Genomic DNA, 25,660 nt, shown 5'->3' with positions numbered 1-25,660 from the left:
AGAGACCTGATGCTAACTCCTAGATAAATTGGCTACATATCCATTCCAACAAACGCGAAGTATACCTCCTACCTGCAATTGTCATTGCTTGTTTATTCAGGCTGGTTTACTGCAAATGCAGGAGTTTACGATCCTCCTCGATTTAAATTTTTCTACAAAGACATAATCTGAGAGTTCAACTTTAATATCAGCAACCATGATTTCAGTGGGGACCCACTCTTTGATGTCAATCTAATGTCAGTATATTTCATGTTGTATAAGCAGTAATTTATGGGTTATCCCTGGAACATTTGGTCAAGTGTCTCTTAGCCACAGGCATGAAGGGCCCACCACAATTCTACATTCCAGATGAAACGTACTACAGTAAGAACATGAAATCAAACCATGTCTTTGTTCAAGATTAATAGTAATTTAAGTTGTTTTGAAGAAAAATAAGGAAATACAGAAAAGTAAGCCTGAAAAACAATTTAGTTAGGGTTGCCGCAGAACTTTCTGTTTCACTTCACGTACAGTTTGTAAAGAAAAAGAAAAATCAATGATCTGATCTTTTTTCCTTTCAGCATCTGAAATTGGGTCTCTTATTTGGAAAGCCAGGGTATGTGGTTTTTCTGATCGGTTCACGTCCTTTGGAGGGTTCCAAAGAGAGACTGTTCGTGCTCTGTGAATAAGCAGCACTGACATACTTTACCAACATATGAGTAAACAAAAGCGTATCAGCAGTAAAACACATTTTATGAGCTGAGCGAAACAGAATATTCCTAAGTGGAATGGAAATGAAAACGGAATAGAGGACAGGGCTGGGAGCTTCACGTCTCTCAAAACAGAGAAAGAGCCCAGGGGGACAGTAACACCTCCAAACCATTCTGATAATAAGGAGAGAGATTCTCTGAGCCTGACATCATTTAGATGGCCTAAGAAGGAAGTCTTCTTGTAGCTAACCTGCTAAATTTAATTTATCTGGGAAAAATAGGTGAGCTGATTTCTCTTTTATTTGCTATTTTTTTTTAAATTGAAGCTTTTGTTTGTCAGACTTTCTCATTTTCATGGTTGGAATACAATTAAATTCTATATACAGATGGGCTTCAGCTGTGCTAATTACCATGGTGATCAATTAACTCAGCTGCTGTTTAGAATAGAGAAAGCTACATAAACAACAACCTAGAAATTTTCTCTAAGACAGTTGTAGAAACCTATCAAGCATATAATTCATAAAATATCCAAATAGCCATGTTGTTGTGGTACAATGGGCTTCTTTATTTATTTGAGATCTTTACCATATACTTCTGTCCTAACAGGAAACATGCATCCAGTCAATCTGGCCCAGAAGGTCATGATAAATGAAGTGACCTGCTACACAGCTAGCTTTTGGGGTGGCATGGCTGTTGACTGGAGGCATCTTCAGATCTTTCCTACCGGGACTGTCTGCATGTACCGGGGAGTTAGATGTTTCATGTGTCAGAATGAATATATGTGGACAATGCAGAAACTGGCTACTTTCAGAACAGTTTGCACTATATTATCCATGTATGTGTATAGCATCAAGACATTTAAAAAATTAAACTATAATATTAACTAATTATATGCATCTACATTAAAAGCACTTACAAGGACATTTGGAAATTCCTAATTCATGCATTGGAGAAGGAAATGGCAACCCACTCCAGTGTTCTTGCCTGGAGAATCCCAGGGATGGCAGAGACTGGTGGGCTGCCATCTATGGGGTCCCACAGAGTCGGACACGACTGAAGTGACTTAGCAGCAGCAATGCAGCTGCTACACATTTCCTAATGAAATATCTCTACAGGCTAGATAGTAACATAAACTAAGACTGAGAGGCAACACAATGTCAAAATATTGAAAGAATCTTCACTAACTCTAAAGCAGAGGAAGAAAAGGATCCATGCAGATGTCAACCCAGGAACTGCACTGGCTTTTCCTCATGATAAAGACTGACTGTTAGCTCAACCAGCCAGGCTCTATACAGAAACAAACACGGACATTCATTCTGTTTGTTTGTGCGGGTGCCTTTGTGAACGCTAGGGTTGGGGAGAAAGCTAGACTATTATTCCTTCCCTGCACCAGTCCTAACGTCCTAGTGTATCCTTCCATTAATACCATCTACAAGGGGAAACAATGAACAGCAAAATGCATGTGTGTTAAAGGAGAAAAAAGTCAAGTGTATGCTATGATACTCCTGGAGAAGGAAAGGGCAACCCACTCCAGTATTCTTGCCTGGAAAATTCCATGGATGGAGGAGCCTCATAGGCTACAGTCCATGGGGTCGCAAAGAGTCAGACATGACTGAGTGACTTCACTTTCTTTTCACGTTCATGCTATGACACATTGAGCAAAGCATTATTCCTCCAAAGTTAGCTGGGTAAAATTTAACTATGGCTGTGACCAAGTCATGTTTCAAGTTGAATTCAGGAGCAATTTCACCAGTGAGCTTTCTACATATTCTTACTCACTCCTTGTACCCCTCACTCAAACAAGTAACCTTTGTCTTCTCTGAGCATGCACAGCATTTTATTCACACATCTATTACAACTTCTATTACATTCTGTTATATAAAATGATCCAAAATACATGAGTCTTATCTGGCCTTCTAGCCACCTTGTTCTTTGGAGAAAAGTGAGTCCTATTCATCTGTGTCCTCAAAGCCCCAAGTCCACTGACGTGCTCATATGATGTAGTCATTAAATATTTACTATGAGAAATGATTAACATGTTTCTGAGCTCATCTTCAAATGGTAGAAAACGAACTAAACAAATCTGTAACTTTCTAGACACATATTTTTTGTAACTAATTGGACTGAAGACATTTCCATGGTTTCCAATTAGGACTAACTGTATAGGAAGGACAAAACAAAAAAGTATAGAAATCACAACTAAATTACAACTATTAAAGTGTATTTGAACTTATAAATAGATCCCAATAGTATTTCTAAACTACAGTGACATTGTTTTTGAGACGAGTTGATTACAAGTTACTGTAAAGGCATAAACAATAACAACAGTTTGAATAATTTTCTTCAATCACAGCTGAATTCAAAACAGAAGACCCTATTTGTCATTACTGTTACATTTTGTTTTACATGATTATTCTCACAGCAGAAACAGGAAAATAAAAACATTCCTTGTCTAAGGTACAGTGAAATTTAAGAAAAGTAAGTGTGTATGCTCAGTTGTGTCTGACTCTTTGCAGCACCATGAATTGTAGCCCGCCAGGCTCCCCTGTCCATGGAATTTTCCGGGCAAGAATACTGGAGTGGGTTGCCATGTTCTTCTTTCGGGGATATTCTCAACCCAGGGATGAACCCATATCTCCTGCATTGGCAGACAGATTCTTTACCACTGGGCCACCTGGGAAGTCCCAAGACAAGTAACTATCAACCCACAAAGTTACACTAATAAATTGTTTTTATCCTGTTTTTAACTTATTACACTAACTTTATTTAATCTATCAGATCAGATCAGATCAGTTGCTCAGTCATGTCAGACTCTTTGCGACCCCATGAATCGTGCACGCCAGGCCTCCCTATCCATCACCAACTCCCAGAGTTCACTCAGACTCACGTCCATTGAGTCAGTGATGCCATCCAGCCATCTCATCCTCTGTCGTCCCCTTCTCCTCCTGCCCCCAATCCCTCCCAGCATCAGAGTCTTTTCAATGAGTCAGCACTTCTCATGAGGTGGCCAAAGTACTGGAGTTTCAGCTTTAGCATCAGTCCTTCCAAAGAAATCCCAGGGCTGATCTCCTTCAGAATGGACTGGTTGGATCTCCTTGCAGTCCAAGGGACTCTCAAGAGTCTTCTCCAACACCACACTTCAAAAGCATCAATTCTTCGGTGCACAGCCTTCTTCACAGTCCAACTCTCACATCCATACATGACCACAAGAAAAATCACAGCCTTGAGTAGACGAACCTTTGTTGGCAAAGTAATGTCTCTGCTTTTGAATATGCTATCTAGGTTGGTCATAACTTTCCTTCCAAGAAGTAAGCATCTTTTAATTTCATGGCTGCAGTCACCATCTGTAGTGATTCTGGAGCCCAGAAAAATAAAGTCTCACACTGTTTCCACTGTTTTCCCATCTATTTCCCATGAAGTGGTGGGACCGGATGCCATGATCTTCGTTTTCTGAATGTTGAGCTTTAAGCCAACTTTTTCACTCTCCACTTTCACTTTCATCAAGAGGCTTTAGAGTTCCTCTTCACTTTCTGCCATAAGGGTGGTGTCATCTGCATATCTGAGGTTATTGATATTTCTCCCGGCAATCTTGATTCCAGCTTGTGTTTCTTTCAGTCCAGCATTTCTCATGATGTACTCTGCATATAAGTTAAATAAACAGGGTGACAATATACAGCCTTGATGAACTCCTTTTCCTATTTGGAACCAGTCTGTTGTTCCATGTCCAGTTCTAACTGTTGCTTCCTGACCTGCATACAAATTTCTCAAGAGGCAGATCAGGTGACCTGGTATTCCCATCTCTTTCAGACTTTTCCACAGTTGATTGTGATCCACACAGTCAAAGGCTTTGGCATAGTCAATAAAGCAGAAATAGATGTTTTTCTGGAACTCACTTGCTTTTTTGATGATCCAGCGGATGTTGGCCATTTGATCTCTGGTTCCTCTGCCTTTTCTAAAACCAGCTTGAACATCAGGAAGTTCACGGTTCACATATTGCTGAAGCGTGGCTTGGAGAATTTTGAGCATTACTTTACTAGTGTGTGAGATGAGTGCAATTGTGCCATAGTTTGAGCATTCTTTGGCATTGGAATGAAAACTGACCTTTTCCAGTCCTGTGGCCACTGCTGAGTTTTCCAAATTTGCTGGCATATTGAGTGCAGTACTTTCACAGCATCATCTTTCAGGATTTGGAATAGCTCAACTGGAATTCCATCACCTCCACTAGCTTTGTTTGTAGTGATGCTTTCTAAGGCCCACTTGACTTCACATTCCAGAATGTCTGACTCTAGGTCAGTAATCACACCATCGTGATTATCTGGGTTGTAAAGATCTTTTTTGCACAGTTCTTCTGTGTATTCTTGATCACAAAATATAAGTAATCTTCAAACCTTCAATAAACAAGGTGGGCATCCCATAGATCAGAATATTTTTATATTCTTAACACATTGAAAAGGACCATAAAGTACAAAATTGTAGCAGAAAATTTTCTTAAAAATGAAAATATACACGTGTATATATAGACTTGGAAAGTATATGTATTGAAAACAAGAAAAGTTAACAAGAGATTATATTACCTTCAATACACAGTATATACCTTAAAATGAATCTCTTTATATGATAAAATGTTAAAATGGTATGCTATAAAATAAAGTAATAAATAAAGGCATGATAAAGTAGTCCCTGTTGGAAAGTGACATCATCTTCATTGCATCCTCAAAATAATTGAAAACGTGTTCTAACTGAGTGTGCGCTTGCTCTATGTTCTCACCCAGTGTGCACTTGCTCTCTCTCTCCAAGCATGTGCATGTGTGTGTACCATGTGTGCAAATGCATGTGTAGGTCTTCTTTTCATACTCTTGATTTTTCTTACAATAAAGAAAAACCACTAGCTGAGTTCCCAGCAGGTTGAGGCATGCTAATTTCTCAGAGTTTCTTCAATTATATATCTGTTTATGTATTTAAGAGGTCTTGCGGTCTTTAGGTTTCAAAAATGGGTAATGCAAATCCTTTTTACTAGGGAAAACCTCCAAACAAACTAATAAAAGCTTGAACTTCCATCAGAACAGCATTTTAATGTACCTATTAAATGATTAGCTTCCTGAAGAAATCAATGTTATTCATTACTGGCAGTTCTGGCACAATATTGTATTGCAAACAGGAAAATGGGAAAATTAGTTGTTTAACCTATGAAAACAGTGGGAAACTCAGTTGCTCAGCCTATGAATACAGCTTTAAAAATTCTATATCTTCCCTCAAATGGCATTGAAAGTCTCAAGTGATGATGTAACTGTTTTAATAAGTCTCAGTTACACTGTATTTTAAAAGTAACACCAGGCATATATTTAAAGGAAACAAAATATAGCAAACTAATATATTTGCTTAATTATTACATATACTACATAATGACACTCATGTTGCTGTGTTATTGTTTCAGATAGAAAACATTTATTTTGCTCTGTAAAGCAAGAGATGGTACTTTAAACATCAACTCACTGTAGTAAGTGAAACCATTAATCATCGGGATTTTTGCTGCATTACGTTTTTTAAAAGAAGCAAATTATAAAACGTACTATTATGGATTTACTTCAAAAATAATTTTGGGGTTATTTACTGGCAAGTATGAAACGAGTGTCATCTTTTCTATTTTATGGGTATTTAGGCTATACAATGAGAATTGATTTTCTGAGTGATAGCCCTGAGACCTTGCAGGAGTCTCACTTATCAAAGAAAGATTCAATTATGTTCCTACATTGTACTTACCAGGGAAGAAAAGTAAGGAACTATACTTCACAAAATCTCCTAAAGAAAACTTGCAATAACCTTCAGTTACCCAGATAAGCACACCTAGATAATTCAGAGCTCCCATTTCCAAGCGATCTGTGCAATAAGGATTATAGATTTAAAAATATTTTACATTTATGAGTATTTTTATATATTCCAGATTATTCCCCAGTTTATTACATAATTAGAAGAGGTTTTTAATTAAATTTTTGAGGTAAGAAAATTATACATATAGTATTTGAATCACCAGTAATATTGAGTAAAATGAAAAAAAAATCAAAGAAGATACAAACTGAAGTACTAAGCAGGAGGTTGTATTTATCTTTTCAGATTTCAGACTATTTGGCAACCGAGATTTAAGATCTGAGTGAGTGACTGGACCACAGAATCTGAGGGCTCCCTGCCAATCCTGACAGCCTGTGATCTATAGAATGATGACAGTTAATTGGCCAGACCTTGAATCTCTTTGTTTTCCACTGTGTGTTCTCAGTAAAAGGTAAAAAAGCACATAAATTCAAAATGCCAACAAAAGTAAAGAATTACAAGATAATAAAAAATACTACATAAAATTTAATAACATTCAGTATCAAGGCAGGGTAACATGAAAAAAGATGCTGGCTGATTTTGACATGAATTCTGAATACTTGTTTTGCTAAAAAAAAAAAAAAAGATACTCTGCAAAAATAATTTTATTCACTGCTTAAAAAAACAAAACCCTAGTATTACCTTCATGACTTATCAATATTTTAAGAACCACAGTTCAAAGCTGGTTGGGTAGGGGAAAGGAATATGGAATGTGAGGCCTACTAACTTCTCATCTGCTCCTTAGCAGAGTAATTTGCATATGAACATGCCTCACATTATGTGTGTGTGTGTGCTTAGTCGCTCAGTCGTGTCTGACTCTGTAATCCTGACTGTAGCCCACCAGGCTCCTCTATCATGGGGATTCTCCAGGCAAGAATACTGGAGTGGGTTGCCATGCCCTCCTCTAGGAGATCTTCCCAACCCAGGGACTTAAACCAGGTCTCCCACTTTGTAGGCAGATTCTTTGCCTTCTGAGCCACCAGGGAAAACCAGGAATGCTGGAGTGGGTAGCCTATCCCTTCTCTAGGGGATCTTCATTACAGTTGTTCCTAAACTTAGGAGAAACCATTACTGATCTCTGATGGGCTTATCTGGACACTAAGAACCACAGAAGATATTTATTAACTTATTATTATTAGGTCAAAGGGCCATCCATCTCCATAAAGAGTAGAAGATAATTCTAAATAATTCATGATTTTCTACAAGAACGTTATGATGCTAGGTTTTTTCCCCTAGAATTTTGTAAAGTCCTCCTTGTCATGAGGTGCTGCCTTTCCAGCTAAAGGCTCTTGAATCAGGCAGTCTTCTCGGCCTGTTCTCCCCACTAGCCTACTCCCACATGACCAACTTGTCATTGTCATAAACTCAGCTCTTTCAGGAAGCCTTCCATGCCCAATAATCCTATCCATATTCTGCATTTGTTCTACAGATACTACTAATATGTCTCATGTTCTGCCAGATTCTGTGGTATTTTTAACTCCCAATGTGTAGGTATATGTATGTCCTTTATTTTAGACCAAGTTCCTTTAAGAACACAGCTTGTATTTAACATTATTTATGTGCACCCCCAAAACTTTGCACGTTCTCCACACACAGGAGGCATTCGGCCCACATTCTCAATGTAAATGAATGTGAGCATGAGACCTTAGGATAATTAGAGCAATGAGTGCAGATATAGTCTTCCACCTGAGACAGACACATGAAAAACAGAACCCCTCTCCAAATTCTTCAGACTGATGTAACGCCTTTCTCTAAGTAACAAGGCAGGTCTTCTGACAAGACTTGAAGTAAGGAGAGAGGATGAGGCAGACGATGTCAATTCTCTTCTGGCTCATAAAAAAGTGCACTTGGGAAGACCAAGCTAGGAAGACACGACCTCTCTACAGTGGAAACACATAGTGAAACACAAAGAAAAACAACTGGCACTCTAGGCTTTCTACCTGATCTCCATTGCCTTCAAGCACCATGTTACCCCTGCCTTTGGGTCTCGAGACTGGCATGGAGTGGGGCTGTGCCCTCAGGTCAGGGTGTGAGGCAGGGTAGTATTTACCCTGCCTTTTCCTACACAAAGAAAGAAAGAGAAGTGGCTTAGTTGTGTCTGACTCTTTGCAACTCCTGGGGTGCAGCCCACCAGGCTCCTCCATCTATGGGATTCTCCAGGCAAGAATACTGGAGTGGGTTGCCATTTCCTTCTGCAGGGGATCTTCCCAACCCAGGCATCGAATCCCGATGTCCCACGTTATAGGCAGGTGCTTTGCCATCTGAGCCACCAGGGAAGTCCTTTCCTACAGAACTGATGTCAAATTGGTCTCTTCTGGTTCACCTCACTGATCTGTTCAAAGTAATGACTTATTTCTAACCAGTCTCTCGTTTTAGAGAACTTCTGTATTTTCCACACAATTCTGCTCCCACATCCAACAGGGTAAACACATTCTACTTAGAAAACACTATAATTCTGCACTGCCTCTTACATTTTCATATTCCAGCAAGAGCTCCCTCTTTGAGCCATTGAGAAAACCTCTAGGCTGACCCTCCTGCCAAATTACATCTTTCATTTGTTGTGAGAAAACTCTTCCTTAAATTAATTAATAAAACAAGTAAATATCACAAAGACCTGCTTCAAATCCTTTCCATTTCCTTTCTTTTCTCTTTTTTTCCCCACCTTTTTTTGGAGTGGGGTTGGGGAGGGGAGGATTCTTGTTTATTGATAATGCTTAAATTCCTTGGGTTCATATACGGCTGTTCATAAATTGGTTCCAATGAATTTTTTTCCAGCTTCACAGCCTGCCATTCAAATTCATGGACACTTTTCTCCTATTACATTTAATGTATCACGTTTCTCTGGAAAGAACAGACCTTGTTATGAATTGTTGCTTTTATGCATACAGTTCCTTTTGTCTAGAGTGACTCTCCCCACTTTTCACATGGGAAATATTCATCCTTCAACATCCACCTGTCTCATCTTTAGAGAGACATCCTCTGTTCCATTGAATCTCTCAGTATGCTGAACACGTCTGAAAGTACTGACCTCCAGAATTGTGATTTACTCATTTCCCATCAGTCTACCCCTAGGATATGAGATCCTCAAGGGAAGGCACCACGTCCCATCCATCATTTTACCAACCACTTAGCCTGATACTTGCCATGTAGGAAACAAATACTCATTGTTTGGGGGGTAAATAAAAGTACACAGAATACAATTCTCAAATGAACACAATGCTAATATGTTGTTTAGGGAAAAGCTGAAACAATCTTTTTCAGACCGCGGGTCAAATAGGCTTTGAAGGACTAGCCTTAGAACCAAATGGACTGGAGTGACTTTATTTCTATGGGAACAAGTGGTCTAAGTTCCAAGCAGCACACATAGGAATGGACTTTGGAACACAAATGCCCCTGCAGTGTTCCATGCGGCCAAGCAGCAGGCACCGAGGCTGGCAGGCAGCCCCCAGACCAGTGGGTGGCTGCATCTCCTGGGGAGGTGAATGCACAAGACACCGCGTCACCAGAAGCAGCCCAGCCATCCACGGAGACCAGCTCCAGTCAAGCCAGCGAGCTGCCTGATGCCCTCTGTCCATTCGGCCCTCCCGGGCCCGGGCCATGCTGCTCACGGTCTACTGCGTGCGGAGGGACCTCTCCGAGGCCACCTTCTCCCTGCAGGTCAGGCCCGACTTTGAACTTCACAACTTCCGTGTGCTCTGCGAGCTGGAGTCCGGCATCCCTGCCGAGGAGACCCAGATAGTCTACATGGAGCGGCTTCTCGTCAACGACCACTGCTCCCTGGGCTCCTACGGCCTCAAGGACGGCGACATGGTCATTTTACTGCAGAAGGAGGCCATGCGGCCGCGCTCCCCAGAGCGGGCGGCCGGCCTGTGCAGCATGGAACCGGCGGGGCCCGCCCTACCCGGGACGTCCGGCTCCCGGCCGCACCAGCGCGCCCAGTCGGCCCAGCACTCCAGCCGCCGCGGCTCTGGGGAGAAGGCGGGCCCGGGTCAAGGGCTAGACAGCCCGGCCCTGGTCCGGAGCATGCTCCTGTCCAGCCCACACGACCTGTCCCTGCTGAAAGAGCGCAACCCTTCCCTGGCCGAAGCGCTGCTCAGCGGAAACCTGGAGAGCTTCTCCCAGGTCCTGATGGAGCAGCAAAGGGAGAGGGCGCTGAGAGAGCAAGAGCGACTGCGCCTCTTCTCCGCTGACCCATTCGATCTGGAGGCCCAAGCCAAGATAGAGGAGGAGATCCGGCAGCAGAACATCGAGGAGAACATGAGCATAGCCATGGAAGAGGCGCCGGAGAGCTTCGGCCAGGTGGCCATGCTCTACATCAACTGCAGAGTCAACGGGCATCCTCTGAAGGCTTTTGTCGACTCGGGGGCCCAGATGACCATCATGAACCAAGTCTGTGCCGAGAGATGCAACATCATACGGCTGGTGGATCGGCGGTGGGCTGGGGTCGCTAAAGGCGTGGGCACGCAGCGAATTCTCGGCCGAGTCCACCTAGCGCAGATTCAGATCGAAGGCGACTTCTTACAGTGCTCTTTCTCTATACTGGAGGAGCAGCCCATGGACATGCTTCTCGGGCTGGATATGCTCAGGAGACATCAGTGTTCCATCGACCTTAAGAGAAACGTGCTGGTGATCGGCACAACTGGTACACAGACTTCCTTCCTTCCTGAGGGAGAGTTACCTCCATGTGCTAAGTTGGTAAGTGGGATGGGGCCAGAGGAGTCTTCAGATAAGGAAACAGCAAATGCTATTAAACATTCAGTCATGGATTCGGGGCGGAAAAAGCATTGAAACAGGCTCTATATATGCTATCACTGTGAGGGAGTCTCAGGTCTCTGGAAATTATAAGACATGAGCTCACTGGCAATGCAATCATTAAAAACATCAGTAACCACTAAACCTGGCCTTGGGACTAAGTTCTCAGAGCCATCACTATGTAAACTGTGATTGATTGATCTTGGTCCATCCATTTCCCTTATCCAAAAAATCACTGAACCTTATCTTGAGAAGGCACTGGAGGCTCAGACTGATTTTCAGATAATCCATGAAAGGAAAACCAGCCTCTTTGGAGATGCTGTCTAAGGAAATTATAGGATGGCTTGTCCAAATCTGTTGCTCTTTTGAAGAATTCCCTGGAAAAAGCCATTGCTGCAGATGCTACAATGTACCTATGCAAAATTATTTTAAATCACCAGTAACGATTGTATATTTAGGGGAATACATTGATTTTCATAGACCCCCCCCCCCCCCTTTTTTTTAGGAAAGGTGCTAGAAATGATTGGTCAATTGTACTCAAGTTGATTAATACATATAAATGTCTGTTTGGTGGCATTTCTCACTTCTCATTTCTCCACATTCTCACATGTGTGAGATTGCATGTTCACTGCAATTCATTCTAAAAGGCTATTTCTGCCATACTTGAGAGAGTGAATTTTTCTCCCAGGATGTCCTAAAATAATTTCTTCTCTCCTCTATATTCCAAGAAATTCTGGTCATAAAAGAAAGGCAGTCAAGTAGTTTTTTTTTTTTTTAATTATGCTTGTTGGGAACCTAGTGGTTAAATTGTGGTGGGAATGAGAGTCAAGTGTAGGCAGTGTGTAGGTCCCTGCATTATCTTTCTGGCTTTATATATTAAGCTGTTACAACATAAGTATGGTTTGAACAAAGGGCTTCACTTTTAAAATAACATCTGAAAATTTCTGAATGAGATCTCTAAGGCCGCATTCAGCAATACAGTCCATTCTGACAAAGCTACTCTCCATTACTGCTGATAGTGGGAAATGGAATATTCCAGACTTAGTTACAGTCCATGGCTATAACACCTCAGAGAAAAGCTTCAGCTGCCTAAGGCCATCAGACGCACAGAAAATGTATGAGGGCAGTAATCCATTAAGGAAAGATTGAGGCCAAGGGGAAGAAGGGAATGACAGAGGATAGGATCCTTGGATGGCATCACCAACTCAATGGACATGAATTTGAAATCTCCAGGAGATAGTATAGGACAGGGAAGCCTGGTGTACTACAGTCCATGGGGTGTATACAGACATGACTTAGCAACTGAACAACAACAATTCATTAAGACTAGTATTATTAATATAACACAGGGTTCAAAGTCAAAAATATATTCTGATTTTAGCTCTATATTAATTAGGCAAATCAGTTCACATACAATACACCTCAAATATCTCATCTATAAGCTCTTTCAGATGGGAGAGTCATTTTGAGCTACTAAGACTACATTATGAACTAGGATACCCTTTATTTGTTTTCCCAACAAGATCTAAAGCCACTCAAAGCCCTTCCAAAGGCTACGGAAAAAAAATCCTACCCTGGAGGTCTCCCTTTCTTGATTGGCTTCTTCATTATGTTTTTATAGAGTCTCCTTTTCCCTTCCAGCTATCATCAATTTGCCTCCCAGTATTCTTCCTTATCCCCTGGAGAAGGCAATGGCACCCCACTCCAGTACTCTTGCCTGGAAAATCCCACGGACGGAGGATCCTGATAGACTACAGTCCATGGGGTCACAGAGAGTTGGATGCAACTGAGTGACTTCACTTTCACTTTTCATTGTTCTTATAGAATTCCTGTGCTCATATCATTTTCCCAACCTTGTCTACATTTGCACCAAGGCTTACATCTGGGCTTCCCTAGTGGCTCAGTTGGTAAAGAATCTCCCTGCAATGCAGGAGACCCAGGTTTGATCCCTGGGTTGGTAAGATCCCCTGGAAAAGGAAATGGCAACCCACTCCAATATTCTTGCCTGGAGAATTCCAGAGACAAAGCTGGGCAGTTAATGAGATTGCAAGAGTTGGACACGGCTATGTGACTAACTTTCACTTTCACTTTACATCCAATAGAGTTACTAAAAATGACCAATGAGTAGACTTCTTTTCTACTTTTCTTTCTAATTAAGTACTAAAGACAAAAGTAGGTGACAAAGTAAAGGAAGACATTCAGAGTACAGCCAGGGACCAGCAGTTAAGTGCCAATGAAAAATGGGAACTGACCTGATAAATGCTTGGATTCCTTCATGGATAAAAATTTGCAAACTCCTCAGTATTTTCTGCAAGACTCAGCTTTCAGATCCATTTATACGAAAAACATATCTCATTTACACATGTCACATGGGGCTGACCAAGGTTGAGTATACTGTGTATCAGGATATCTAATCCATGAAAGTCAATCAAAAATCACCAAGTATTTAAATTAAAAAGACAATTTGCATGATATCAAATCCCATCACACACACTTGCCTTTCTCAGAGCAAGGTCACTTCTAATGTAACTATGATGTTTTTTAGGACCAGACTCAAGTCTTTGTTTTTTGAGTTTTGGTTTGAATTGAACTCTATTAATCCATAACTTCCAATAAGTTGGTCTTTATTCTTCCCTTTGTCAAGAATACATTTCTCTGGCATAAGACAACCTTTTTAACATGGAAATGTCATCTGAAATAGTCTCTTTTATAGGCTTTCACTAGATTCCTTAACTATTCCTCACTGGATAAATTTGGAACCACTTAAAAATTTCTGTTGCATTCCTTTGGACATATTCCAGCTTTTAAAAATATTACTTGACTAGGTGGACTTTCATTGAACTAAGAATAAATTATCTCAAGGAAAAATCAATAAAGAATTAATTAAGCAATGTCCTTGCTGGTATATTTTTTAAGATCATTATCTTTTAAATCAGAAAGTATTTTGAAAATTAGTTTTATGGATTTAAAATCTTGACTCAATCCTGTGTACATGTGAATAAATCCCAGTCAATTAAATTTTAAATGGACTAGTTTTAGTAAAAGGCAACACGTTTTGCATGTCTCCTCTGTAAATCAGGAGCTATGTAAGGTACTTTACGTATACTGTTATTCTTAGCCCCTAGAACTGACCTTCAAAAGAGTTATCATTGACTGTATTTTACAGATAAGAAATTAAAGTCTCAGAATTATTGTGAAATATTCAAATACCTAAAGCTTACTTTTTTTTTAAAGCTTTTTTGGGCAGCAATCTACATTTTAAATTGTGATCCTGTTTCATATTACACACACACACACACACACACACACACACACATACATGCAAAAGCACACACACATCTATCTTTGAAACAAAGAGACTCTTAAAAAAAATAAGAAACAAAGAGACTCTTGAAGTAGTATGAAATGTTTAGTCTTTTCTTAGTCTATTTCTTTAAAAAGTTGTATTTTATTATTTTAAAAACATTTTGGACATGTCCCACTAACTATACCCAAGGTATCCTGATTTGCAATTTGAAACACACTGACCTCCTAGACTGCCTGATTCAAGTCTGATTTCAAATGTCACATTCTATCTAAAATGTGACCTTCTTCACATGATCCATTTTAATTCTAGATACTGGTACAAACTGTTAAAAGTTTCATTTTATGAAGACTACCAAAACACTACAGTAAAAATGGAAACACAGTATTAGTAATCAGAATACACTCAGCAATATTTACTAAATATGCATGAAATAAGCCCTGAGCTAGGCTTTTATAAGCGTGAAAATGAATGAGGTAGTCTTAGACTTCAAGGTGATTACAACTTGGTGTAGGGGTAGGAGAGACAATCTTGTAGTCAACTTAAAAACAAAAAAGGTAGACATGTAATCAGTACTATTTTGGTGTCAATGAAGGAATACATTTTAACTGGGGAGTTATTTTTTAATATAAATAAGCAAGCCAGTGAAATGTACTTTTAATATGTCTAAATGGCCAAAACTGATGCTGGAAAAAACAAACATAACTTCCCTCCCAAAGTTCAGATTACTATAATATACAATTTATAAATATTTACTCTTGGGAATTTACTACCCAAAAAATGATGAACAGTTCTTCATTTTCTTTCTTCCCATTAGAAATCATGATAAACTAGACCACATGATGAATCAGACATAACATCTTTAAAATAACAAGCCATTTTAAAATTCCATCAAGCCCTTGCTTTCTCAATGCCCACTCATCCTACCTAAAAGAAAATCCCTCTTGTTAATAAGCATGCATTTGAAATTACAGCAATGCATTCTTCTGCAGTTAAACTGGAAGACTGATAATATTTGATATTAGTAGCGCATCTATATTAACAAAATTCTAACTTCTTTCTTAAAGTATCAGGTCATAAAATTTCTCTTGCTTCTGGAAGAAAATCCACTCCCCCAAGACAGAAAGGCAAGTGAGTATCTGCATGTATGACTTCATCTTAACTGAGGGTGTTAAATGTTGCCTTTTTAAAGAGAACATTGCACTTCTTTCAGAGGTCATTTGCTGACATCCAACATTCCATAAAGAAACACTTGAGTAAAGGATGAGAAAGTCATCTGGGATTCACACCAGAAAACTGCTGATGAAGATATTAATCAATGCTAACATTTATAGTTATTCTTTGAGATAAACAAGAGCCTAGAAAACCAAAGAAGAGGAACAAAGAAGAAGGGGAAAACCCACAGAAATCTGGGCTGCTTTAAATAATTCTCTCTTGGTTTAAGTACTCTTTCATAAAGTAGGTGGGGACTGGGCTGAGATTAAGGATTGGCTACATTTCCACAATTCTTCATCTATCGTTGGCAAGTTACCTAAAAATGAAAATATTTTCACATTAGAGCTTGAGTCAAACTTGCTTTTGAACTCCACCTTGTTTGCATATTTGGGTCCATCTGTTAGGATCTTAGAGTTTCTAGGGTCTATTTTCAGGAAAATGGGGTTCCAGGTCCTGCTGTGCCCTCTGTGTACTTAGCAGCCTGTTGAGATGGGCACGCCGGGTGTGGTTTTACCTCTTATTCCTGCACTGAATGCTTCTGATGATTGTGGCTGCTGCTTCCTCATCCCCATCCCTCCCCCTCCTCCTTTAGAGAAAGACTTGTATCAATCCAGCTTTTATATGTTCTAATGAGTAAGGTTTATTTTAAGAATATCGGTAGAAATATCACAAGGCAATTTCTTCCTATGCTAAAGTCCACAGGAGGCGACATGGGTTTTGCTCCACACAAAAGCGAAGTACATATTTTCCTACTGTTGATATATTGATACTCTGTCCAAATAAAATAGATGATAACTACCAGCATAAGCATATTCTAAGTAAAATAATCACTTAAATCCATCAAATTCTTACTCTACAACATCAGTCACCACTCTAAAAGCTTATTCTACTGGTAGTTTGCTACAGAGACCCATTCATATGACAAGAAAAAACAATTTAAAATTACATTAATTCACCTATTCTCTCTTCCAAACTCATGTCATGTTTAGGGATTTGATTGGTTTATCATTCAAAAAGTATCATTCTTTGCATTCACTGATATCATTAAAAATCTGATATAGTTTTTCAAGAGTCTTGCCATTGTCCTCTATCATTCAGAGAGACAAGGAAAATGTAAATTATAGCCTTAGCCTTTAAATTTTTTTTTTAAGTCCTGTTAGAGGAACTGGAAAATAATTACAAAGTAAGTAACGCAGAAATATTTAATTTAGTGCTGAATCATGAGATACAGAATGTGAGTTCAGGGGAATGGACTGCTTCTCATTTAAGATGCTGACTATAATAGTGCAGGAGCTACTGGACACAGTTTTATTGAGCAGCTACTCTATGGAAGGTACCATTTTAGAGACTGGATTTTCTTGATGCAGGAAGAGTCTTCTGATTATCACCTGGTACTCTGAGATGCAGTCAGACATACAGGAAAATCTGTCACGTCCCATCTTTGACCCAGCTAACACAACCAAAGGTAGCCCAATTCTCAGGCTGAACCTGAAGGTGAAATGTGTGGTCTGCTTCTGCCTTGACTCACAGTGGCACTGAGCCCCCCTTGCTTCCTATTAAGAGCTTAGTCTTGGAACTTCGTTTGGCCACCATAAACAAACACTTCTCTCAAAAAGATTGAGGGCTTACACAACAGATGAACAACTGTGACATAGGGAGAAGAAACTAACACCCAGAGATGAGTTAACTTGGTGGAGTATTGTCACATACTTTAACTCCAGGGCACGAAAGAACGGGGGATCTCATAAACAATGAGATATAAACCAGACGGCAATTAAATTCATGTTTGGGCATTTAGAAAACCTAGAATGGAGCCCCAAATTACTAACAATAATATACTAAAGTGTTGGGATTCTCTGTGATTATAGTGATTATAGTCTTGTTCACAATTATATCTTTAGTTTTTTAGTATTTTATGTGAAGCAAACAGTATTTGCTTAATAAATTACAGATTATTTGAATGAAAAGAGACAAAGTTCCATTGTTATTAATAAGCTGATATAGAGAAAGTGTGACTTTTTATTTAGCTTAGTTTTTATATTAAAATATGTAAAGTAAAACTAAATCATATCTAGATTATCTTTCTATAAATTATAAAAAATAGGTTTGCGTTAACTGCATAGCTGATATTTATGTGTATAGATTTAAGTGTAGGTGAGTCAAGAAATAAATCCTTAACCTGGTAAGGTGGGCTTTCCAGGTTGGGCAGTGGTAAAAATTCTGCCTGCCAATACCAGAGACACAAGATACTTGAGTTCAATCCCTGAGTTGGGAAGATAGCCTGGAATAGAAAATGGCAACCCACTCCAATATTCTTGCCTGGAAAATTCCATGGACAGAGGAGCCTGGTGGGCTACAGTCCATGGATTGACCAGTTCTTGCAGTAGCTAGATCACCCCAGTTTGTCTGGGACTGCCTTCGTTTTAAAACTAGCTCAGCATTCTGGCAACTCCCTCAGTCTCGGGAAAACCAGAAAAGCTGGTTACCCTATAAATGTTGGAAGTGGATTTTTCATTTCTAGCCCATGAATGAGCAGTTGGCACCGCCAAACAAGCTGTACTTTTAATAGGCCTGAATGATCAATATTCCAGGTTATTTACTCAAATGTTGAAAGTAGAATTTATTAGTCTATTTTGTATAGGAGAAATAACTTTATTTATTTTTTATTTTATTTTTTAACTTTACAATATTGTATTGGTTTTGCCATATGTCAACATGAATCCACCACAGGTATACACGTGTTCCCCATCCTGAACCATCCTCTCTCCTCCCTCCCCATACCATCCCTCTGATTCATTAAGTATTTCTACCATGGAAAGTTAACCATTTAAAAAGTATATGAAAATCTTTTTAAAAGAATTTAATGAGGAAAACCTTATAATTTCTTTCAAGAAAGTGTACAGTATAACTGAAGTCCATGAAACTTTTTCAATTTTCAAGATTCCTTGGAAGTGGTATAAATTTATGCAACTAAAAAAATAAAATGAGTGGATACTGACATCAGAATATGGGGGCATGAGATATTTAAATTATCTGGGAATTTAGAGTATCCTGAAAAAGCACTGATAAACTACACCATTTTTTACACTTAGAGTGAAGATAGATAGATTAAATCTAAGTTTCAAAGTAAATCCTAGGTTTTGAATTTTTAAGGGAATATTTGAACAAAGGAACAGAAAAAAAACTTCAGAAAGAAGCACACATAAATAATGACGTCACCTCCATGTTTACTTTAAACTGTCAAAATACAATGAACAGCATGTCAAACAGGTCTGTACAATGGGGAACAGTATGAGCAGGGTTTTGATAAAGAGCTGTCCTTATAAACTGTGGATGAGGCCTAGAAGAAGCAGCTTTGCTGAGTACATGGTTGAGGCCAAGATGGAGAGCCCAGGGTTCTCGGGTAGAAAGCTGTGCAGTGTTGAGGGGCTGGGAAGCAGGAGGGGGAGATGGCCAGATTGTGATGCTGCTGTGGAAGCAGACGTCGGAGGAGCTTCTGAGGAGAAACAAGTCAGCCACCGACAGCGGGTGCCCCAAATAATTTGAGGAAAAACAAAATGGTAAAGCGCCACCGGAAAGGACAATAAAACCTATGATGAGGGTACCTTTTGCGGAATCAGAGAAGTTGATGACATCAATGAACATCAGAAACATAGAGAAGGCAACTTTTGCTATCAGTTGAATCAATTAATTTCTTTAATAATTTTGATGTTTAATAACTTCCCTCTTACCCATATTATCAAGAATTTAGAAATGAATAACAGTAAGAAAAAATTAGCATAAATATACTGGAACCGGTGTTTTAAGCTTCATTCTGTCAGAAATGATTGCATAAAGTGAAAGCAACAGATGGGCAGATAGAGTAAGACAGAAACAAAGATATTCTCTGTTCAAAAACTACCAACTGCCATCACTTTGTCTCCAGAGCAGTAACCGACACAAAGCAATCTCATTGACATTCCATAAGCTATAGGAGTTTATGTGCCCATATGGCAAGGTTTCTACTGTCAAAGCCTTGTTATATAATGATTCTTGAGGATCTGGTCTGAAAGTGTCTTCATTATTTCAAGAAACTAAAACAGTGTTTGCTCTTTTTCTCTAAGTGTTCAATAACTAGCAATCCTAAGTTTTATGAAAAGTGCAAAACATTTCACGTTATCTAACTAATGTTATCTAAATATTCTGTTATTCAGGTTAATTAGTTTTTAAAAAGTGATTTAGAAAAAAATCAAAAGCACTGTGAGTATACACTATTATATGCTTTTTCCTTTTGAAAAACATTCTAAACATATTTCAGGTTGTAGCTAAGTGCTATAAAGACACATGTGGAAGTCTAAGATTTCCATTTGCACTATAACTTTCCATAGTTTGTGAGATTTTAAAAAAACTTGGCAGTCAACAAAATGAATGGGTTTAAGTCCTGCAGGAAGTTCAGAGAATAGGTTAGTGATCAGTCTCCTTGGATGAGATGCTGTGGGGAACAGCTGAGGCGGTCAGATTGAATGCAGTATGCTCACTATGTTCGTGGACAGTTGGCCCCAAGGTCTCTACTGCATAGCCAAGGGAAGTTTGCTTTAGTTTTGATAGTGCTTAGGAAGCACTGAGTTATTTCAGTTTGCTGCTGCTGCTGCTGCTAAGTCACTTCTGTCTTGTCTGACTCTGTGCGACCCCATAGACGGCAGCCCACTAGGCTCCCCCGTCCCTGGGATTCTCCAGGCAAGAACACTGGAGTGGTTTGCCATTTCCTTCTCCAATGCATGAAAGTGAAAAGTGAAAGTGAAGTCGCTCAGTCGTGTCCGACTCTTAGGGACCCCATGGACTGCAGCCCACCAGGCTCCTCTGCCCATGGGATTTTCCAGGCAAGAGTACTGGAGTGGGGTGCCATTACCAAGATACAAATGAACACATTTAGCACACACTTCTGAGAGGACTACAGAGGCTCCTGAACTCCATGTATAATTTCTAATCAATGAAATTCTGGGAGTATTTCTCTTAAAAGAACACTTTCAGGATTAGATTTAGCTGTATTTTAATAATGTTACTTGATCCTTTACATAGGCATTCAACAGCTCTGTTTCTAGGAGACTCTGTCTTTATCTTGAGGGTGACTTACTCAGAGGAATCTGTTCAACTAGACAGAAAAATACAACTCTAAATAGAAAATATTAAGAGACAAATTGTTAAGAGAACATTTAAAATAATATAGCAGCAAAACGAGTAAAGCCAAACATTAGAACCCTGATTCTTATTCTGTCATGAATTTATTTTTCTGCTCTTGTTCCTTAAATAAGCAAAGCTTATGCTTTTAATGTAGCTAGTTGTTCTGTCTCCTACTTCACCTCCAACATTTTGTACCTCCTTGTTCTTCCTATGGTGTTCATGTAAATGGAAACCAGACTAAATGGAAGGTCACCAAAACCTTAACTGATAGCTAGGAAGATGTGGGTGTTTTACTTTACATAAGTATTTGAACTCACTTTTAGCTCCTGAAAGACTATCCTTTGCTACTGATATAGGCCATTCTTAAAGTTACCTTGTTTTCAGACCCTACAAAACTCATTTGAGAGGATACTGAGACCCAAATCCAATTAGCTGCAAGTCATTCATTTGTGCATTCAGTAACTAGATAGTAAGAGCCATAAAGGCACCAGATACTGTCACTGCTCCAAGAGTTAGAAAAATAGTGGACACAAGAATTACAAAGTAGCTGTCTTCCTGAAGCTTATTTTCCATTGGACGTTTCAAACAATAATAAAACATAACAATGTTAATACCTGTAATTTACATAGTACTAGGTGACTGATTTATCCTAAGCATATTGTGTAGCTCATTTTATCTTTAAAACAATATATAAGTACAAAACAATATCTCCATCATAAAGGTTAAGACTCAGAGGAAAAGAAAGCTTAAGTTGTCCAAGGTCACAGAGGTATAAAGTTCCTGCATCTAGGAATTTGGGATTCATAATCTATATATTTAATCATTCTACCATATTACCTCTCAAGGACAGCAAGTAAAATATATATAAAGTAGAGATACATTATATGAACATAAGAGTAAAGTATCAAAAAGAATAGAGAGCAATGGAAGAGGAGAGGGTTCTACTTTAGATAAAACTGTCAGGGAAGATCTTTCCAAGGAGGTGATATTAATATTTGAGGAGGAACCTGAGTGATGAGAGAGAGGAACTCTCAAGAAGATCTGGGCAGAGAGCATTCCAAGATGAAACATCCAACACAAAGGCCCCAAGACAGAAGTGAACTAGGAGTGTCAAAGAAGGGCAAGGAGGTCAGTGGTTGGAGGGAGAGGGAATAACCTGAAGGGGTTGGTATGCAAGGCCTTGTGGTCTAAATGAAGGGTTTGGAATTCGAGGCCACTTACAGGCTTTTAACCAAAGGAAGACTTTTGGTTTATTTTTTTAACTCTTCTTTGGTTGATCTGTTAAAAATAGAAGAGCTGAGGACTGGGCCCTTGTGGAGGCCAGGATCTGCAGGCAGAGCTGAGGTTGAGCTAGCAAAGGGGCCAAGGGAAAGAAATAAAGTGAGTGAAGTTGCTCAGTCATGTCTGACTCTTTGAGACACCATGGATGGAGGAGACACCAGGCAAAAGTACCAGAGTGGGTGGCCATTTCCTTCTCCAGGGATCTTCCCGACCTGGGGATCGAACCCAGGTCTCCTGCATTGCAAACAGACGCTTTACCCTCTGAGCCACCAGGGAAGCCCCAAAACAGTAAAGGTAGGAGGAAAATACAGAAATCACATCTAAGAAGCCAGATGAAGAAACTACTTCTTGAATATTGGTGTAGTCACTGTGTCCAACACTGCTGGAAGGTTAGGAAGAGGGCTGGGAACTCACGACTGGATCTGGCAAGGGGAGCTTGTCAGTAACGAGAGTGTGTTTGTGGGTGTGGCGGGTAAAGAAAGCCTAGTCTGAGGAGGCTGGCCAGCCCACCGGACCAGCGGAAGTGGAGACAGCAAGTGCTGCCAGGTCTCTTAGGAAACAACCCTTTCAGGGAAGCAAAGAAACACGGCAGTAGATGAAGGGGCCACAAGAGCATTCCTTTTCCTGTGAAGGTAACCGCACATCTGGATATGGTGAGAATGACCAGTGGGAGGGAAACTGAGGAAGCAAGAGAGAACAAGGGTAACTCAAGGAGCACAGTCCTCAGATTCAGGGAGGAAGTGAACCTTAGAGCAAAGAGTCCACTGTTTGTGACGGGAAGCTGAGCAGAGCACACACGTGCAAGATGGGCTGGCAGATTTGAGGGTGTGAAGATGATCTGTTTCTCCTCTATCTTCCAGTTTCACAGTGAATTAAGGGCCCTGGTTAAGGGTGAGATGAAGGCAGGGAGTGTCAAAGGATGAAGTTGGGAGAGGGTATGAAACGGTCATTTTCTAGCATGACAGAGTTCCTTAGCAGGCAAACTGGACGAGGAAAGTGGACATTTTGATTCCAACACCACTTTTGCCTCTTATTGGATATGTACTTGTATGCAGAACACCAAATCCCTTTCTGGGCCTCAGTTTGCTCATAAGTGACAAGGTGTAGACGAGCACCACTCAGGGGCACCCACAAAGGTGTGGAGTACTTTGGGTTGTCTTGGTGACTAGTGCCATTTAGAACTCCATGTCCAGAATGCTCCAACTTCCTTCGTGCACGGAATAATCCTGTAAGAAAATTCCCAAATCTCCAGCGATGCCCACTCCTGGTGAGAAACATGGGGGGCCAAGGATCACACCAGCTGTTGTGCCAAGTCTAAGACACTAACTGTAATTGTAGGTGCTGATGTCAGGGAGAGCCAGCTCACAGGGATGGATGAAACCATGTGTGTGCTCAGTCGCTCAGTCGTGGCTGTCTCTGCAATAGACTGTGGTCCGCTGAGCTCCTCTGTCCGTGGAATTCTCCAGGCCAAAATACTGGTGCGGGTTGTCATTTCCTACTCCAGGGGATCTTCCCAACCCAAGGATCAAACTTGTGTCTCCTGTGTTTCCTGAATTGGCAGGTGGATTCTTTACCACTGAGCCACGCATATATCCACCTAATTTATCACCAACAATCATCGCTCTTACCCTTGAGGTGTTTCTAGACTGAAAACAAGCTGCTAGCCAGACAAAATGAAAACATGTTGAATTTACCCTTGTTACTTAGGCCTGTTTAAGGTACTAATGAGCCCTGACAGAATCTACAGATTACAGCCAGAGAAAGGAAGAGCCAGTACAGGGTGATCCAGAAAAGAAAAATCAGCGCTCTGTAATTACAGAAAGCAGTGTCATTAGCTGTCACAATAATTAAAAGTTGTGCCAGTGACAGTGTCCGACAGTAGCAAAGAAAGCTTGATACCCACATATCGCCAGTTTGGCAGTGGCATCTCACTACCATTAAATGGGAAAAAGTGATTTTGTTTGTATTGACCATTAAGGCCCCAACATGAACTGAAAATTAGTTGACAAGGACAAGGCAGTATTATTACTAAAGGTAATATATCAAATTCTACTCAGATGATCAGTGGGGTGCTGCAGGCATGGCTGCTAGTGACCTTTCTGGTTGACACCTTTGTTAATGATTTGTAAGAGGAAAACCAGCATGTAGGTGGATTTGCAAAACTGATTCTACCTTGGGAGTTTTTCCAAGTGCAAGCTTCCAGCATCACAGTAATAACTTAGGTAGAAAAGAATACAGAGTTTCCTCGTAGGATTTAAAATTCAAGGCAGGCAATTATGCAGTAAGATAACACAGACAGATAGGGAACATTCTAGGTGAAAATCTTAAATAGTATGATGGCGATTCCTCGGGGGGAAAATCAGTGATTACAGTTTCTCAAATAGTTTTATCACTGACATTTGTCATAAGAATGCCTGCCAGATATTATAACTACTGCTTCATTTATAGAATGTAATCAATATAGTAAAAGAATAAAAATAGCCAATGTGCTTTGTTTGACCTTTCAAAAATGTAAAAAACACTTTTAGTGCAACTCAAAGAATATAAAATTCATATAGTATAAATTAACCATTTTAGTAGAATTACTCAGTGGCAGTCAGTATAGTCACGATGTGGTGCAACCACCAGCTCTACCCAGCTTCAGCTCCAAAAAGAAAGCCTGTGCATAATATTAGTAGTTGTTCTACCTGTCGCCCCTTTCCTAGCCTCTGGTAACCACCAATCCATGTTTTGTGTCTATGGACTACTCCATTCTGGATATTTCAGTTAAATAGAATCACACAATATGCAACCTTTTCTGTCTGGCTTCATTCACTTAGTATAATGTTCCCAAGGCTCATCCGCCTTGAAGCATGTATCAGTACTTCATTTCTTTTTATGGCAGAAGTCTATACTTATAATTACAACGTTGATTGAAAACATGGCATGGAGCTACCTCTCAGTTCTGAGTGCCAACAATAAGCAGAACCCAGCAGAATTCCAGCAAAACCTACCTTATCTTAATTACTGTAAGTCTTAAGGATAGACGAGAAAAGAAAAGAGCTTATTTTGTTAATTTTACTATTAGGAATTCATGAAACAGAAGATGGTACTGTTAGAAAGTCTTAAGTGACCCTTTAGATCTTTACTAATAAGACATAGTGCTGCTAAGTCGCTTCAGTCATGTCCAACTCTGTGTGACCCCATGGACAGCAGCCCACCAGGCTCCCCCATCCCTGGGATTCTCCAGGGAAGAACACTGGAGTGGGTTACCATTTCCTTCTCCAATGCATGAAAGTGAAAAGTGAAAGTGAAGTTGCTCAGTCGTGTCCAACTGTTTATGACCCCATGGACTGCAGTCTACTAGGGTCCTCCATCCATGGGATTTTCCAGGCAAGAGTACCAGAGTGGGTCA

At 39.9% G+C, this 25,660-nt stretch overlaps 2 protein-coding genes across 5 annotated transcripts in view; one reads left to right on the top strand and one right to left on the bottom strand.

The window, feature by feature from the left end:
- Window positions 1-25,660, bottom strand: part of PDGFD (platelet derived growth factor D) — a 278,186-nt gene that overhangs the window by 136,042 nt on the left and 116,484 nt on the right. The window lies entirely within an intron of this gene.
- DDI1 (DNA damage inducible 1 homolog 1) lies at window positions 9,943-16,131 on the top strand. Of its 2 annotated transcripts, XM_070803294.1 has the most exons (2): window positions 9,943-11,249; window positions 15,678-16,131. In XM_070803294.1, the coding sequence occupies exons 1-2, from the start codon at window positions 10,152-10,154 to the stop codon at window positions 15,759-15,761; spliced, it is 1,182 nt and encodes a 393-aa protein (XP_070659395.1). In that variant the 5' UTR covers window positions 9,943-10,151; the 3' UTR covers window positions 15,762-16,131. The 2 variants fall into 2 exon arrangements, with proteins under 2 accessions (XP_070659395.1, XP_019831080.2); XM_019975521.2 differs by lacking the exon at window positions 15,678-16,131 and having other exon boundaries at window positions 9,943-11,912.

Source organism: Bos indicus, chromosome 15 (assembly GCF_029378745.1).
Source record: "Bos indicus isolate NIAB-ARS_2022 breed Sahiwal x Tharparkar chromosome 15, NIAB-ARS_B.indTharparkar_mat_pri_1.0, whole genome shotgun sequence".
Taxonomy (NCBI): domain Eukaryota; kingdom Metazoa; phylum Chordata; class Mammalia; order Artiodactyla; family Bovidae; genus Bos; species Bos indicus.
Note: the sequence above shows the minus strand (reverse complement) of the source record. Positions and strands in the feature narration are given on the sequence as shown.